Source organism: Dipodomys ordii, unplaced genomic scaffold (assembly GCF_000151885.1).
Source record: "Dipodomys ordii isolate 6190 unplaced genomic scaffold, Dord_2.0 Scaffold37, whole genome shotgun sequence".
NCBI lineage: Eukaryota > Metazoa > Chordata > Mammalia > Rodentia > Heteromyidae > Dipodomys > Dipodomys ordii.
The window spans coordinates 3,634,074-3,647,658 of record NW_012267253.1 but is presented as its reverse complement, the minus strand read 5'-3'; the positions used below and the strand labels follow the sequence as shown (position 1 = coordinate 3,647,658).

The window sequence follows — 13,585 nt, the reverse complement described above, 5'->3', positions numbered from 1 at the left end:
CCCTCTTATGAAACTCTTATCTCCAATTAACCACTCAAAAACAAGAAGTAGCACTTTGGCTCAAAGTGGTAGAGTGGTAGCCTTAAGAAAAAAGAGCTCAGAGACAGTGCCTAGGCCCTGAGTTCAAGCCCCATGGCCACCACCAACAACAAAATCAGGGTCCAAGAAAAACTGAAAATGGCTATTCCACTTTTTAAAAAAGAAGTGTCTAGTTAACCTCGTACCCCTCCCTCCTTGGTCTGTTTTCAGAATTTAGTCTCCGTCCTCCCCTGCCCTGCCCCTCATCCCCGGGACTGGGATGCAGCTTTCAGTGGCACGTTGATGGCCGAGGTGACTTACAGAACGCTGGCCAGTTTCCTTTTCCTCCACTGCTTCCCTGGCTTGCTGGATGTGGAGCCATCTTCTGTTTTACCTGTTTTATGGTCAGCAGCTTTCTAGACCTCTCCCTTTTTGGCCCATTGATTTTCAGTGGCTAGAGGTCATGTCTCCTACAGTAATAGACGGTTGACGAGAACTCCTCATATTTCTGGTCCCTGTGGCTGATGTGCCAGTTTGATGTTGGGTCACTATTCAAGCACAACGTTTAGTCTGTTCTTGGTGGTCCTCTTGCCAGGCTCACTGATAGGGCTTCAAAAATCAGCTAGATAGCTTTGCCTTTTCTTTGGGAAGCAAAAGAAACTCCTTTAAAAGTCACTGTTAGGGCCCTTTCCAGGGTGTCTCAGAGTCAGGTTCATAGGCCATGTGGCAGGATGCTATGGTGTTCAGGAGCTCTGTTGCCTGTTGTCCTCTGGGAGTGTGGTAGAGCAAGTCTAGGTGGAGGGAAGCTTGAAGAAGGAAGGAATTAGGATGGGGTCAGAATGGGTTGTTTGCATGCGGTCTGCACTGCTGCTAGCTGCTGTCACTTGCTGGCCTTTCTCCAGCTACTAGGGGCCTGCAGTGTGTTGCATGGGCTGCAGGTTGGGTAGCAACCAGGAGTGGTAGCTGCTTGCTTTAGACCAGAGCCTGGTGAGCCAACTTCCAAGGCAGCTGCTGCACAATACTGATGGCTAGGAATAGCATTCTTCAGATAACATCTTCCTCTTGTTCTCAACAGCCAGTCAGTCCAGGACATCATGCCTTCTCTTGCCCTGACCTTTTCCATGGTCACTGGCATTTATCATAATCACATGGCTGTACTTGAGGGCAGAAGCACGGGTCCTTCATACTGCCTGACGTGTACTAGCCAGACTGGAGGCTCTGCTTACTGCAAATGTCACATTCGGATAGAATCCAGCTGGTGCTGCCTCTGGCTCTGGAAGTGGTGGCTTGCCTCTCAGGAGGGAAGCGCTGAGCTCTGTGCAGTAGGGCCTTGGCATGGCTGAAACAGTTCATGTTAAGGGCTGGGTCTGGGTAGTCCCCTACCTAGTGTTGGGAAGTAGGTGCAGAAATGGAGGTGGTTCCTGAGGCTTCTTTCCAGGCAGTGGGCTCATGACAAACTTTAGCTCTCCTAGGGACTGACAGAACAGCCAGGAAGAACAGCACTGGAGTGCTGGTTCAGGTGGGGCCCATTCATAGTCTGCTGTGTCCGTTTAGGCTTAGTTATGGGGCCCATTCATAGTCTGCTGTGTCTGTATAGGCTGAGTTATGTGAGCCAGGACTCAGCTCTGGCCCTGGTCCTTAGGAAGAGCTAGCACAGGTTACGGAAAGTGCCTTGCCACGGGAGTGATGATGTTCCAGAAGCCACTAATACCTGAGAGGCTCCAAGCTCGCCTCCTTCCTGCTCTCCCTCTGCTTGGGCCACCAAGCCTCTACGTTATATGGGAGATTAATTTGAAAATTGAGTGGCAGCTGAATGAGTTGATGTTGACTTCAAAGTTCACTGGTGTTTAATTAGAGCCATCTCCAGACTAAACCTGCTCCCAGGAAATTATTCTGACCGAATAATTAAAGAGAATAAAGGTTAGATTTGTGTTTCTGGCTAAGTCTGTCTTGCATTCAACATCTCCAAAACATGAATTCCATTAACCTTTTGTGAACCAACATTAAATTGCTTTCAATTAGTTGTCATTCTAATTAAAGTAGAATTGTACAGAGGAGCCTTTGTTTTTACATGGTGGCTGTTCTCTGTCTCCTGTGGAATGGAATCCTTTGGAGAGGGGCTATATGTGTGCTACTGCCCGGCTTCCTTTGTGGGCCTCAGCCAGAACCGTGCTGTAGAAGGACAGCAGGTGGGGCTAAGTAGGCCCTGCAGGTGACGATGTGTGTAACTTGGGGCTAGGTATCCTGAGGTCAGGGGTGAAAATGAAGGATCAGCCAGCCCCAGCTCGCTTGGCAGTTGGGGCCGCTCTGCGCTGCTGGTCTGAGGAGTCACAGTCTTCTCACTGGCTTTGGGAAGGGAGTGTGCTGCACTTGGTGAGACTGATACCTAGACTGTGATTCTGGACCCTGGGTGCCTTGGATGCTGGCAGCCTTGCTCAGGTGGCCGGAAGGGGACCCCAGTCCTCATCCTGGCCTGTTTGAAGTCTCAGTACCCTGGCATCCAACACTTAGAGGCTCCTGTCTAGTGGCCAGGGCAGAAGGGATGGCACAAGTATGTGGTACAGAGCATGCGTCCCTGCTGCACGCTTTGCCCATTCCCCTAATCAAGTGTTGTTGCTGGGGTTTTGTTTTTTTTCTTTTCCCTAATTGATGATGGATGTGATGAATGACCATCAGGACAAAGTCTCAGCCAATGCAGGATTCCTTAAGTTGGAATTTCAGACCCCAGAACCTCGGAGGCCAGAGGTGAGATCTGATTTCTTTGGCTGTTGGGTTTGGCCCATACACTTAGATATCTTGGGAAGGCAAGTGTGTGGGAGATGTTTGCTGGTCTATGTGGGAACCTTAGTGTGTTCTGGAGTGTGGGGCAGTGGTAACAAAGGTAAGAGGCAGTCTGACTGCACTTGCTATGACACGGTCTCCAGCTTCACACTCGCAGGTTGGCCTGCAATTCCTCAGGGCAACCAGCCCACCTGGCATGCGCAAGCTGTGCTGTGAAGCCTGGCTGGGCTCTTTTCTGAGTCCCCGCCTGACTGGGCCATCTCTGGCTCCCAGAAGTTTTCTGGGCTTTCCTTATAGGACCATTATCAGGCGCCCTGTTTCTTTCCTGTAGGGCTTTTCCCCCAAGCAGATCTAGGGTTACTTAAGGATGGGCCTTGACTTCTCAGATGAGATTCTAACCACCTTCATCTCAAGAGCCTTTAGAGTACAAACCATTTGTTGTGATTACTACATACCAGATTTGGTGTGCGGCCCTGGGCAGAGAAAGAAAGACGACTCTGGGAATGAGAAGCACCATTGGCCAGGACCCAGGAGTGGCAGTGAGAGCATGGCAGACAGGTGAGTCTCTTAGCTGTGTGTGGGATGGGTGGCTGGGTGGGGGTTCCTGAGGCTGGGCTAACGAGAGCTTGGGTACACGTTGGTGACAATCAGTGGATTTCTTTGAACCTGTGGGGCCAGTATGGAGGATAGCCTAGAAAGGGAGGAGACTCAAGGTGGAAGAGAAGAGCTAAGATGTGAGGGCCAGGGAGCCACAGCAGTGAGCCTGTGAAGACTGGATGACCACCGAACAACAACTGGGTGTCGGAGGTGAAGAGGTGGCGGGGACGGAAGGTGACGGCCTGGCTTCAGTGAGCTCTGTTGCAGGGACCAGGTGAACATGGCAAGGCGTGTTTTAAGGGTCAGGCAGGTGGGTCTGGATATAGGGGCCACTTGGAAGTTAGCATATATAGTTAGGTGGAGAGCAGGTCCTGTGTAAGGGAGAAAGCAGAATGGGGGTGCTAGTACTTCGGGGTGGCTGGGAGAAGAGCCTGCAGTGGCTCAGGGGAGTAGGAGACCAGGAGGAAGGTGGATGCAGGTGGATGCTATGAGAGAGAATTGGGTTTCTGTGCAGTTGGAGCCAGGCTACAGTACCTCTGGGAGTGGAGGTCAGACCAGAGGTCACCCTGTGCTCTAGGACTCTGCTCAGGACCCTTCTCTGTCTTTCTTTGGTGGTGGTTTCATGGATGTATGTATTGGGTGTATATAATATAAATATTCTGAGATTTCTGAACTTTGTCATAATTTTTTTTTTTAATTCAGAGAAAAGAAAGCCAGGGAAGGGGGCCAGAAGGGAAGAAAGAAGCCAGAAGAGCCTGGGGCCTGGTATCTTGGAGGCTCTGCTGCCAGAATGCTCCCCATGTTCTCCCCCAGTGTGTGTCCCTAATGATACTGGGTGAAGGGTTGGCACCAAACAGACCCGCCACTAAATGCACTGAGACATGGCTACGATCCCAGCCCAGGTGACTGAACTCTGCTTCCCCAGACTGCCAGCAGTGAGAAGGTCTGTCTGTATCTGTGGTTTACTCAGTGCCTGCTCAGGCAACTCTGTGTGTAAATATGACAATGCTTAATAAAAGATGTAATCGACTACCATGATTTAATTAAAGCAGCCCTTCCTTCTATTTTAACATGAGTTCCCCATAGAAACCACTTCAGTTTGGCTCCTGTGAATGGCAGGTTATTAATGTAGCCACCTGCAGGCTTTCTTGGCTTTGCTAACAATCTGTCTCCCAGCCCAGCCAGAGGCTTCCTTGTGATGGAGGCCCCAGCCTGAGTTCAGGAAGCCTTCCATGCACCCTGATTGGAGGGGCTGATGTCCTCCTTTGTGCTCCACTGAGGCTAGGCCTTCACAGAGCTCCCAGTGGGCAGACAGTACCTAGCCTTGTCTCCATCCACCACAGTCATTCCTGAAGTGAAATCTGTTCCCACTGTAGCCAATACAGCATGTTCATTCTAAGAAATGCTGTTATGTAATTTTTATCCTTAAGGAGAACAGCAGAATTAACGCAAGCTAAAACAACTATGGTGTCCCTCAGTGAGGTCCCGTGGTTGCATGGGCTGGGCATGAGTGGGACTTGGGGCTGGCTGCATTGGCCCCAGAACTGGGCTCTCTGGGAGATGGGGATGGCACTGGATCACACACAACAGCTCTCCTAACAAGGGGATTCCCAGCCCAGCCCAGAATGAATTCATCTTCTAAATGGAAATGTCAAAGGCTGGAAAACGTTGTTGCTAATGATTTTGGTGATGAGCTCTTCAAGGCAGCAAATGGTCAGATCAGTCACATGAAAATGAATTTGGCAATGCTGCTGGGGAGCTGTTAGCCTCAGGGAAAAGAGCAGGTGATTGCCCCAGCAGACACTATTTCCTCCTTCATTTTACTAATTGTGGACATGGAAGGTGACTCTGTGCCCAAGACCAGGGGGATTGGATGGCTGCAGCACCTGAGTTGTTAGCAGGAGAGGGTTTCTGGAAGGGGCGGGAGGTCAGCCTCCCAGGTCAGAGAAGCAAAGCCAGCGGGAAGGAGCAGCTTCAGCAGCGTCAGCCAGCAGCAGTGTTAACTCCTAAAGGCACTTGCCACAGGAGCTGCCATGTACAGGTTAGCCTTAATCTGAAACTTCACTTTTTTTGTATGTGCCATATGGGGCTTGAACTCAAGGCTTGGTTGTTATCCAATACTATTTCTTCTTTTTTAATTTGCTCAAGGCTAGCAACACTTTACCACTTGAGCCATAGCTCCACTCCTGGCTTTTTTTTTTCTTTTTCTTTTTTGGTGGTTAATTGGAGAAGAGTCTTACAGAGTTCCCTGCCTGGGCTGGCTTTGAATACCACAGCAGTAACAGAACTAGGATGCATTTTTTTTAACCTTTCCCTTTTACATTGAGTGTGCTGCATGTCTAATTTTGCTGAGGACTGCAGAACGTAATGCAAATGATAGATGTACACATACACATGCATCATTTGAATTTTTGGAAACTTTAGCTGTGCTGTCAACTTTGGAAAAAGTATTCCAGTCAGTATTATACAGAAATGAATAACCGTATTGGTTTACAAACAGTAATTTTTTTTCATTTGGGGTGGTAACATCATATTAAATATGTAAGATCTTATCCATGTGGGTTTGAGTATAGAAATAGTCTCTAAATAATGAAAAGATGAAAGACATGTGGACATCTGTTATGGTAACTGAAACAGCTCTGCTGTAGACAAGGGGAGAGGAAAGCCAGCTTCTCCCTGGGTTACCAGTTACCCCAACCCAGGGCTTGCCAAGGCCTTACTCCTGTAGGGAGTGAATCTGTGCGTAAGGCAGACTCCTGAAACCTCCCTCATGTAGAATGTCAACTGGCTTAGTGCCTGTGTTCCATCATATGGGATGACCAGATCTGCAGACTTGGGAGTTTTATAAAAGCTGTCTTTCCGCAGTCTGGAGGGTCCTTAGAAAGCTAGATTGACCTCCCTTACGACCCAGTCATACCACTTCTAGGCATCTACTCTGAACAACAGGAACCAATATACAAGGACACGTGCACCTCCATGTTTATTGCAGCACTGCTCACAATACCTAGGATATGGAAACAACCCAGATGCCCCACCACAGATGAATGGATCCAAAAATTGTGGTATCTATACACAATGGAATATTATGCAGCCATTAGAAATGACAAAACAATGGCATTTGCAGGGAAATGGATGGAGCTAGAAGGAATCATGTTGAACTAGGTAAGCCAAGAGCAAAGAGACAAATGGTACATGGTCTCCCTGATAAGTGGATGCTAAATCCAAAATGTTAGGTGATATGACAAAATTAACAGGACTTAAGAAACAAAGAACATCCACTCATCTGGTCGAACCACTACTAAATATCCCCATGCTGCTGATCACATGTATGGTGCATATGTGTACACCGTTATATGTTATAGACTGTGATAGACAATTTGCTCCAGGAAAGTTAGAATGAACTTGTGACTTTAAATGAGCATCATTATTCCGCAATACTGTGAAATTTGGGAAATTATGTAATCACTTAATCACAATTAAAAAAAGAACCTCCAGGAAGGTAAGGAGGGAAGGGATGGTAGGGGGAAAACAATGGAGGGGGTAACAATGCCCAATAGGAAGTGTACTCATTACCTTGCTCATGTAACTATAACCCTGTATAGTATCTTTACAATAAAAAATTTAAAAAAAGCTGTCTTTCCTCTGAGGCCTTCTCTTACAGCACCCACTTTATTTTATATTCTGCGAGTAAAAGCAGAGTCAGTAGTTGAAGTTGACCTGTGGAGCCAAGTTTGCCTGATCCCACCGAGGTATTTAGTCACCAGCATATGCCATGTGATGGCTTCCTAGGAAAAATATTTCATGGTGACAGGATCACACTGTGGAAAGGAAAAGGAGAAAGATCAAAGTCCACTGTTGAAGCACGGGGCCAGCTCAGCCCCAGAGCTGGTTATGGTGTGGGATGGGTAATGAGAACAGAGGAAAGAGTACTTGGCCAATGGCAGAGTGTGACATGCTCAAGTTGGTGAAAAGTAAACTGCCCAGAATCTCCACCGGAATCAGTGAAAAAGGTACTTCAACTCAGGGCAGCATCTCATGAGCAGTCTGTGTGGACGGGAATTATCAAGACATCCTCATTTCCCTGATTGTTAAACTGGAGAATATATGGAGGACTCTTATTTTTCAATGTGCCATTAGGTTATGATTGTGGTACACTAAGCACAAAGGAAGCAGGGTGGTGGGGCCTGCTAAGAATTTCCTGAAGGCCAACACTAGGAGGAGGCCACGCCAGGCAGGTAACCAGGATCACCAGCATTATCCATGGTTAAACATGAGAGATGTGAAAGATATGAAAAGCAAGGCATTCTTCTGCCAGGTGAGAAAATAAACTAGAAGTAATTTCCTCCAGTGTTATAAGGTGGTTTGTTACCACTAGAGTGATCTTATCCTCAGCAATAGGCAGCTGATAAAATTTCCTTCTGAATTGCCACATCTTCTGACAACTGGAGAATCATGGAAACTAATAGTATGTAACAGGAGAGTTAGGACACATAAAGAGACACAGAAGTATTTTGATTATTTTTTTTAATCTTCAAAATTTTCTGCCATGACACAGGAATGCATGATAGAAATGGCTCAACATCTTCACATGAAACACTTGGATTCATTTTCATTCACAAGTTTTTCTAAACATCTACGATTTCATAACCCCGCCTACTTCCAACCATTATCACAGATTTAACTGACCATTAAACAGTAGTTGCCAGCATTAGACAGCTGGAGCGCTCTGCATATTAGTAGTGTCTTTGGAAACTACCACCCAAGAGTATCATGATTATAAATCTCATTGTACATGGCAACCCTGAAGGTGACAGATGTCCCCAGGTAAACTCCCTGCGTAGCATGGAGAGCTGTCTCTCCGGGTTCTAAAGGCCATGCACTTCTAGGCGTGCTTGGTCACCTCCTGGCATTTTCCTTGCGGGGATCGAGCAGCACATGCTGACCTGACGGTTGAATCCCACCACTAACGGGTAGCCATAGATGTGGGCAGAACATACTGAAAAGTCAGGTTTGTTTGGAATTTATGTCTCTTCTTTTGAAGAGAACAATTTTGAGGTTTTCTTTTTTTTTGTTTTTCGTTTTTTTTCCCTAAAAGTTGTAAACAAAAGGAAAGAGACAGACAAAGACATGTATCTATACACAGAGATCTACACTGAGTATTTTTGATGTGGTGTGTATCTTCTTCCCTAGAGACACACACAAACCCAGAGTATCCCTACTCACCCCTTCCCCCCCCCCCGCCCTCCCCACGCAGAGTGTGATTATAAATGCTGTACGTGTCCTTGGGAGTTCACTGGAGTTTTCATATTACCAAATGATGGTGAAATACCTGATATGTATTACTCCTGAGAAGATACTAGAAGGGAATGACAGTTCTGATGCACTTTGGAATGGCACAATCACGTAAACGCTTGCATACTTAAGACTTCTGAACTCATCCAAAGTTTCTACACATGATACAACCCCCCCAAAAAAGTATCAAAACAATGCAGCAAGTTAAAAATAAAAAAATGTAATCAAAGTATAAACAAATATATAGGAAATGTGTATTTGTCAGTAATTATTTTAAAATAGGAAACATGTACTTAAGAAAAAAACATAGTTGACAAAACTAAAAGGAACAAAAAGCCCCCAAACACCCATCTTCCCAAATAAAAGCTAGCCACAAGGTGTATAGCAACTCCATCAGAAAAAATTACCAATCATATAGCAAATATGTAAAGTTTGCAATTTATAAAAAAATTACTATTCACACTTCTGTAAAAAAGAATTTGCTGAATATCATCCCTCCATATAATTAATTTGTATAAAAACGACAAGTGAACCAATGAATTTCAAGCACCAATTCAACTACTTAAACCTACTGTCCTTCTATAGAGGGAGCAAATGATGAAAGCTAAGCTAAAATTAGCCAGGTAATTATTATAGTTTAGTTTTAAAGGCATGCGGTTTGTTTCTTTCATTCACTTGAATGCCAAACATTATAGAATGTTTAGGCTAGTAAAGGACTTACAGGAATTTACCATTTCTGAGTATCAATGGTTCAGTATACATTAAAAGCTCTTCAACACACCAATGCTGTCTTAATTCTAGGATAAAATAGGTTTGCGCATAGAAATTAAGGACTGCTCCTTGATATAACTTAGAAGGGCAGCACCCACATAGTAGACTAACTAGCACATCTGCACATCTACTGCTAGTGTAAAGAAATGGCGTTATTATTCAAGAAGGCAACGCCATCTTACTTGGCAATACTGAGGTTTTCTTTAATTAAAAATCTCCATTACACATTTGGGGCGGGAGGATATCCCACTATAAACACATTTCCCCCCATTTTTGTTTTGTTTTTTCCCCCCTGCATCAGGGAAAAAGTGGCCATCTGAGCCAGTAGATGTGTAACAGGGTTTGCGATGCCTCTTGTTGCTCCTGAAGAAAACACATTCAGTTAATAAGGGGGTTTATTTTCAAAAATCAATATAACCGCTATTTTTGTTTCCAGTATTTATACCAGACCACTTACACACAGACAGTGATTTCTGAGACATAATGTTTCAGTTTGGTTAAACTGAACCTTTAGGTTGGCTCTATCTGAGAGACTGAAGGTAAAACTGTTGAAACAAACTGTGGAAAACAGTGGTGTGGAGTCAGTGGTGATGCTCTGCTATCTCGATCATATCACAAATCACAGGCAGCCAAAGGAGAGAGGAGTCAGCAGCAACCAGGATCTTACAACATAGGTGGAACATCTTGCTGCTCTTCAGAAAGCGCTTCCACTTGCTGCTCACTGACCTCACTGGCTGGCTCTTCATCAACAGGCTCACCGAGGTCCTCGCTGCCCTCCTCACTCTGCTCCTCACTGTGGTCTTCGCTCTGCTCCCCAGTCTGATCCAAGCTATTCTCCAGAAGTGTGGGAGAATTGCTTACCCTACTCTCTTCTTCAACTGTCTCATGTGGGGGCTGGGAAGGTGTTGGAGAAGCACTGGACTGGATGACACTTTCAGAGGAAGAAATGGGGACTCTAGTCAGAGAAGAATCTGCCACGATATCATTCTGGGGCAAAGGCAACTTTTCCACAAGTTTCCACTGAATGATGCTCATGTCTTTTCCACCAGTTGAAATCAGGTGACTGTCATTATGAGTAAAACTGACATTGGTAACATGGCTGCTGTGGGCACTATACTTGTGACTGGGAGCCTATAAAATAAATCAGACAGGAAGATTAGATTCATCCTTTACAGGCCTGAGGACAACAATTTGACTAGGTATAGGAGAGAACTTTGCTTATAAAACAGGTATTTCCAAACCAAAGCTTCAAGCCAGTAAATCCAAAAATTAACACCTTTTTTATATACAAGGAAGAATAAAACAACTGGACATGTGCACTTTCACATTTATGTTCACCTCTCCTGGAAGTCAGGTAGCATACTTGTCAGAGCTTGGCAACTACTCTTGGAATGGCTAGGGGATAATTTACTAGACTGGCAGGATAACAGGTAATTTAAAAAGTGGTATTATTTGTGGGCTGGGAATGTGGCTTCGTGGTACAAGGAACTCCTTGCCTAGCCATGCATGAAGCCCTGGGTTTGATTCCTCAGTACCACATAAACAGAAAAAGCCAGAAATGGTGTGGCTCACGTGGTAGAGTGCTAGCCTTGAGCAAAAGAAGCTCAGGGACAGTACCCAGGCTCTGAGTTCAAGCCCCAGGACTGGGGGAAAAAAAGGGAGGGGGTATTATTTTAAAGTGCCAAAAGTATCAAGAGTAAAAAACCCAATTGTTCATATAAACAAGGAGTAAAACCTCACTGGGTGCAACTGGAGAAGGAAACAGAATCTGCCTGGATTCTCCACTGTACACTTTAGTATTAATCTCAAGAATTATTTAATACCACAAAATACAACACAAAATAAGCCCCAAAGAAAAGGTGCTACAACACTGGTTTCTATGAAGCTGTGTTCACCTTCGCTTTGGAGCAGGGGTACTGGAACAGATGGACTTTACAAAAGTCATCAGCAACAGCTATCACCTTCCTGTTGTGGGATCGCACCAATGCATTGATGTCTGTCCCATCGGATCCTTCTGGCCAGACACCTAGGGAAACATATAGTGTGGAAAAATTAGCCTAAAAATGTAATTATGTTGCATTATGGAATACCGTAACAGCTTGATGGGAAATTTAGGCCAACAGTATTCAGTAGTGACCAGCAGGGGGTGCTAACAAACTGTTTTTAAATGCTTGATACACTTCAACAAGCTTTTCCTTTTCAAAGTCCAGGTTAAAGAAACAGTTACCAGTTACTTTGTATAGCAAGATATAAAAATCACATGCTTGGACCCTGAGTCCCAGCAGAGCTGCAATACTAAGTCTCCAAAGTGAATTCTTAAGTTCCTTTATCAGGAAGACTTTTTTTTTTGTCTAGCATGCTATCCCATACTTTTCTTGAAACATTTATGTCCAATAGAAAGATATATCTAATATAATTATTGTGAGGCATTGTAACAACTGATGAGCATGCTCAACATAAGTGAACACATTAGGCTAGATTATAACTACTGAACCTGTGACTCACACCTGTAAGCTACTTAGAGGCTAAGGTTGAGAATTAAGCTTTGAAACAGCCAAGGCTAAGAAAGTCCACGAGCACTTTTCCCCAATTAACTAGGAAAAAGGCAGAAGTAGAGTACCAGCTTTGTGTAAAAAAAGCTCAGGGACAGAGTCTAGGCTGAGTTCAAAAACAAAACAACATGGAAAATTTGGGGGTGAAGATGTTGGTTTCTTGTACTGAGTATTACACTTCAAAGAATAACTTGCAAATTGACAAAAATAAGCCCAAACACTTCTTGATGGCTATTTCTTAATGTAAATAATTACTGTCTCTCTAAAATAACTAAGAAGCTGTAGGATAATGGTCTGAGACCAAAACATAAGACCTTAGGGACTGGATATGGCTCAAGTAGTAGAGGTCCTACCTAGCAAGCGCCCTCAATCCAAAACCCAGTACTGGAAAAAAAACAAAAAAACAAACAAAAAAAAACAACAAAAACAAAAAATCCTCAAAACAAAACACCCCAGAAAAGTTAGAAGCTACTATTTGAATATTACCTGGAATAATTAAATTGTTTATGGACTGTTTTAAATTTCTTACTAGGTTTCCTTACCTTGACAGCACCTGTGTTTACAATAATGGATACAGTTTTCTAATGTCCACAATATAAAGAGATGATTATTGTGATGAGGTGGAGAACAGCCCAATTTCAGTCAGTGAAGAGGCATAGAGGGCACACAGAGTATTTTGGGTATTGATATTACATCTATATCTAGCATTTCTGTTATCAAGTATACGATCTTTTAAAAACTGTTTACAAGCCAGGCACTGGTGGCTCATGTCTGTAATCCTAGCTACTCAGGAGGCTGAGATCTGAAGATTCCAGTTCAAAGCCAGCCTGGGCAGGAAAGTCTGTGAGACTCTTATCTCCAATAAACCCACCAGAAAACTGGAAGTGGCGCTGTGGCTCAAGTGGTAGAGTGCTTGGCTTAAGCTAAAGAGCTGAGGGACAGCGCCCAGGCCCAGAGTTCAAGCCCCACGACCGACCCCCCCCCCCAAAAAAAGTTTACAAAACAAGGTTTTATTGTTTTAACTTATTTTTCTTCTTCGAGACAGGGTCTCTCTATGTAGCCAAGGCTCGCCTCAACTTGCCTCTTCATGCTTCAGCGTCTCCAGTGTTGAGAATCAGGTGTGCTCCACCAGGCCTAGGCACTTCAACTTTGCTATATATTTTGAAACCCTTCAGAAAGGTATCTCAAGATGAGGAATGGCTTAAGGACACTGCCACAGAGGACAAATTACTTACTAGTAATGTCCAAAACACCAGATTAGAAATAATCCCCAAATTGTTAAGTAATGTCTACTAAAAATACCTTTACAGCATGGATAGTGGAATACACCTATAATTGCAGCACTTTGGAGGCTGAGACAGGAGGACAACCTAAGTGACGACCCTGTCTTTTTTTTTTTTTTTTGGTCAGTCATGGGGCTTGAACTCTGGGCCTGGGCGCTGTCCCTCAGCTCTTTAGCTTAAGCCAAGCACTCTACCACTTGAGCCACAGCGCCACTTCTGGTTTTCTAGTGGTTTATTGGAGATAGGAGTTTCACGATCTTTCCTGCCCGGGTTGGCTTTGAACGGCAATCC

At 44.6% G+C, this 13,585-nt stretch overlaps 1 protein-coding gene across 1 annotated transcript in view; it reads right to left on the bottom strand.

The window, feature by feature from the left end:
- Window positions 1-9,836: 9,836 nt before the first annotated feature.
- Eml4 (echinoderm microtubule associated protein like 4) overlaps window positions 9,837-13,585 on the bottom strand; it is a 156,401-nt gene continuing 152,652 nt past the window's right edge. The window contains exons 24-25 of the mRNA XM_013017903.1: window positions 11,355-11,485; window positions 9,837-10,590 (exon numbers count right to left, since the gene is read on the bottom strand). Of these exons, the coding sequence (XP_012873357.1) occupies window positions 10,123-10,590; window positions 11,355-11,485 (599 nt within the window). The 3' untranslated portion in view covers window positions 9,837-10,122. The remainder of the gene's footprint in view (window positions 10,591-11,354; window positions 11,486-13,585) is intronic.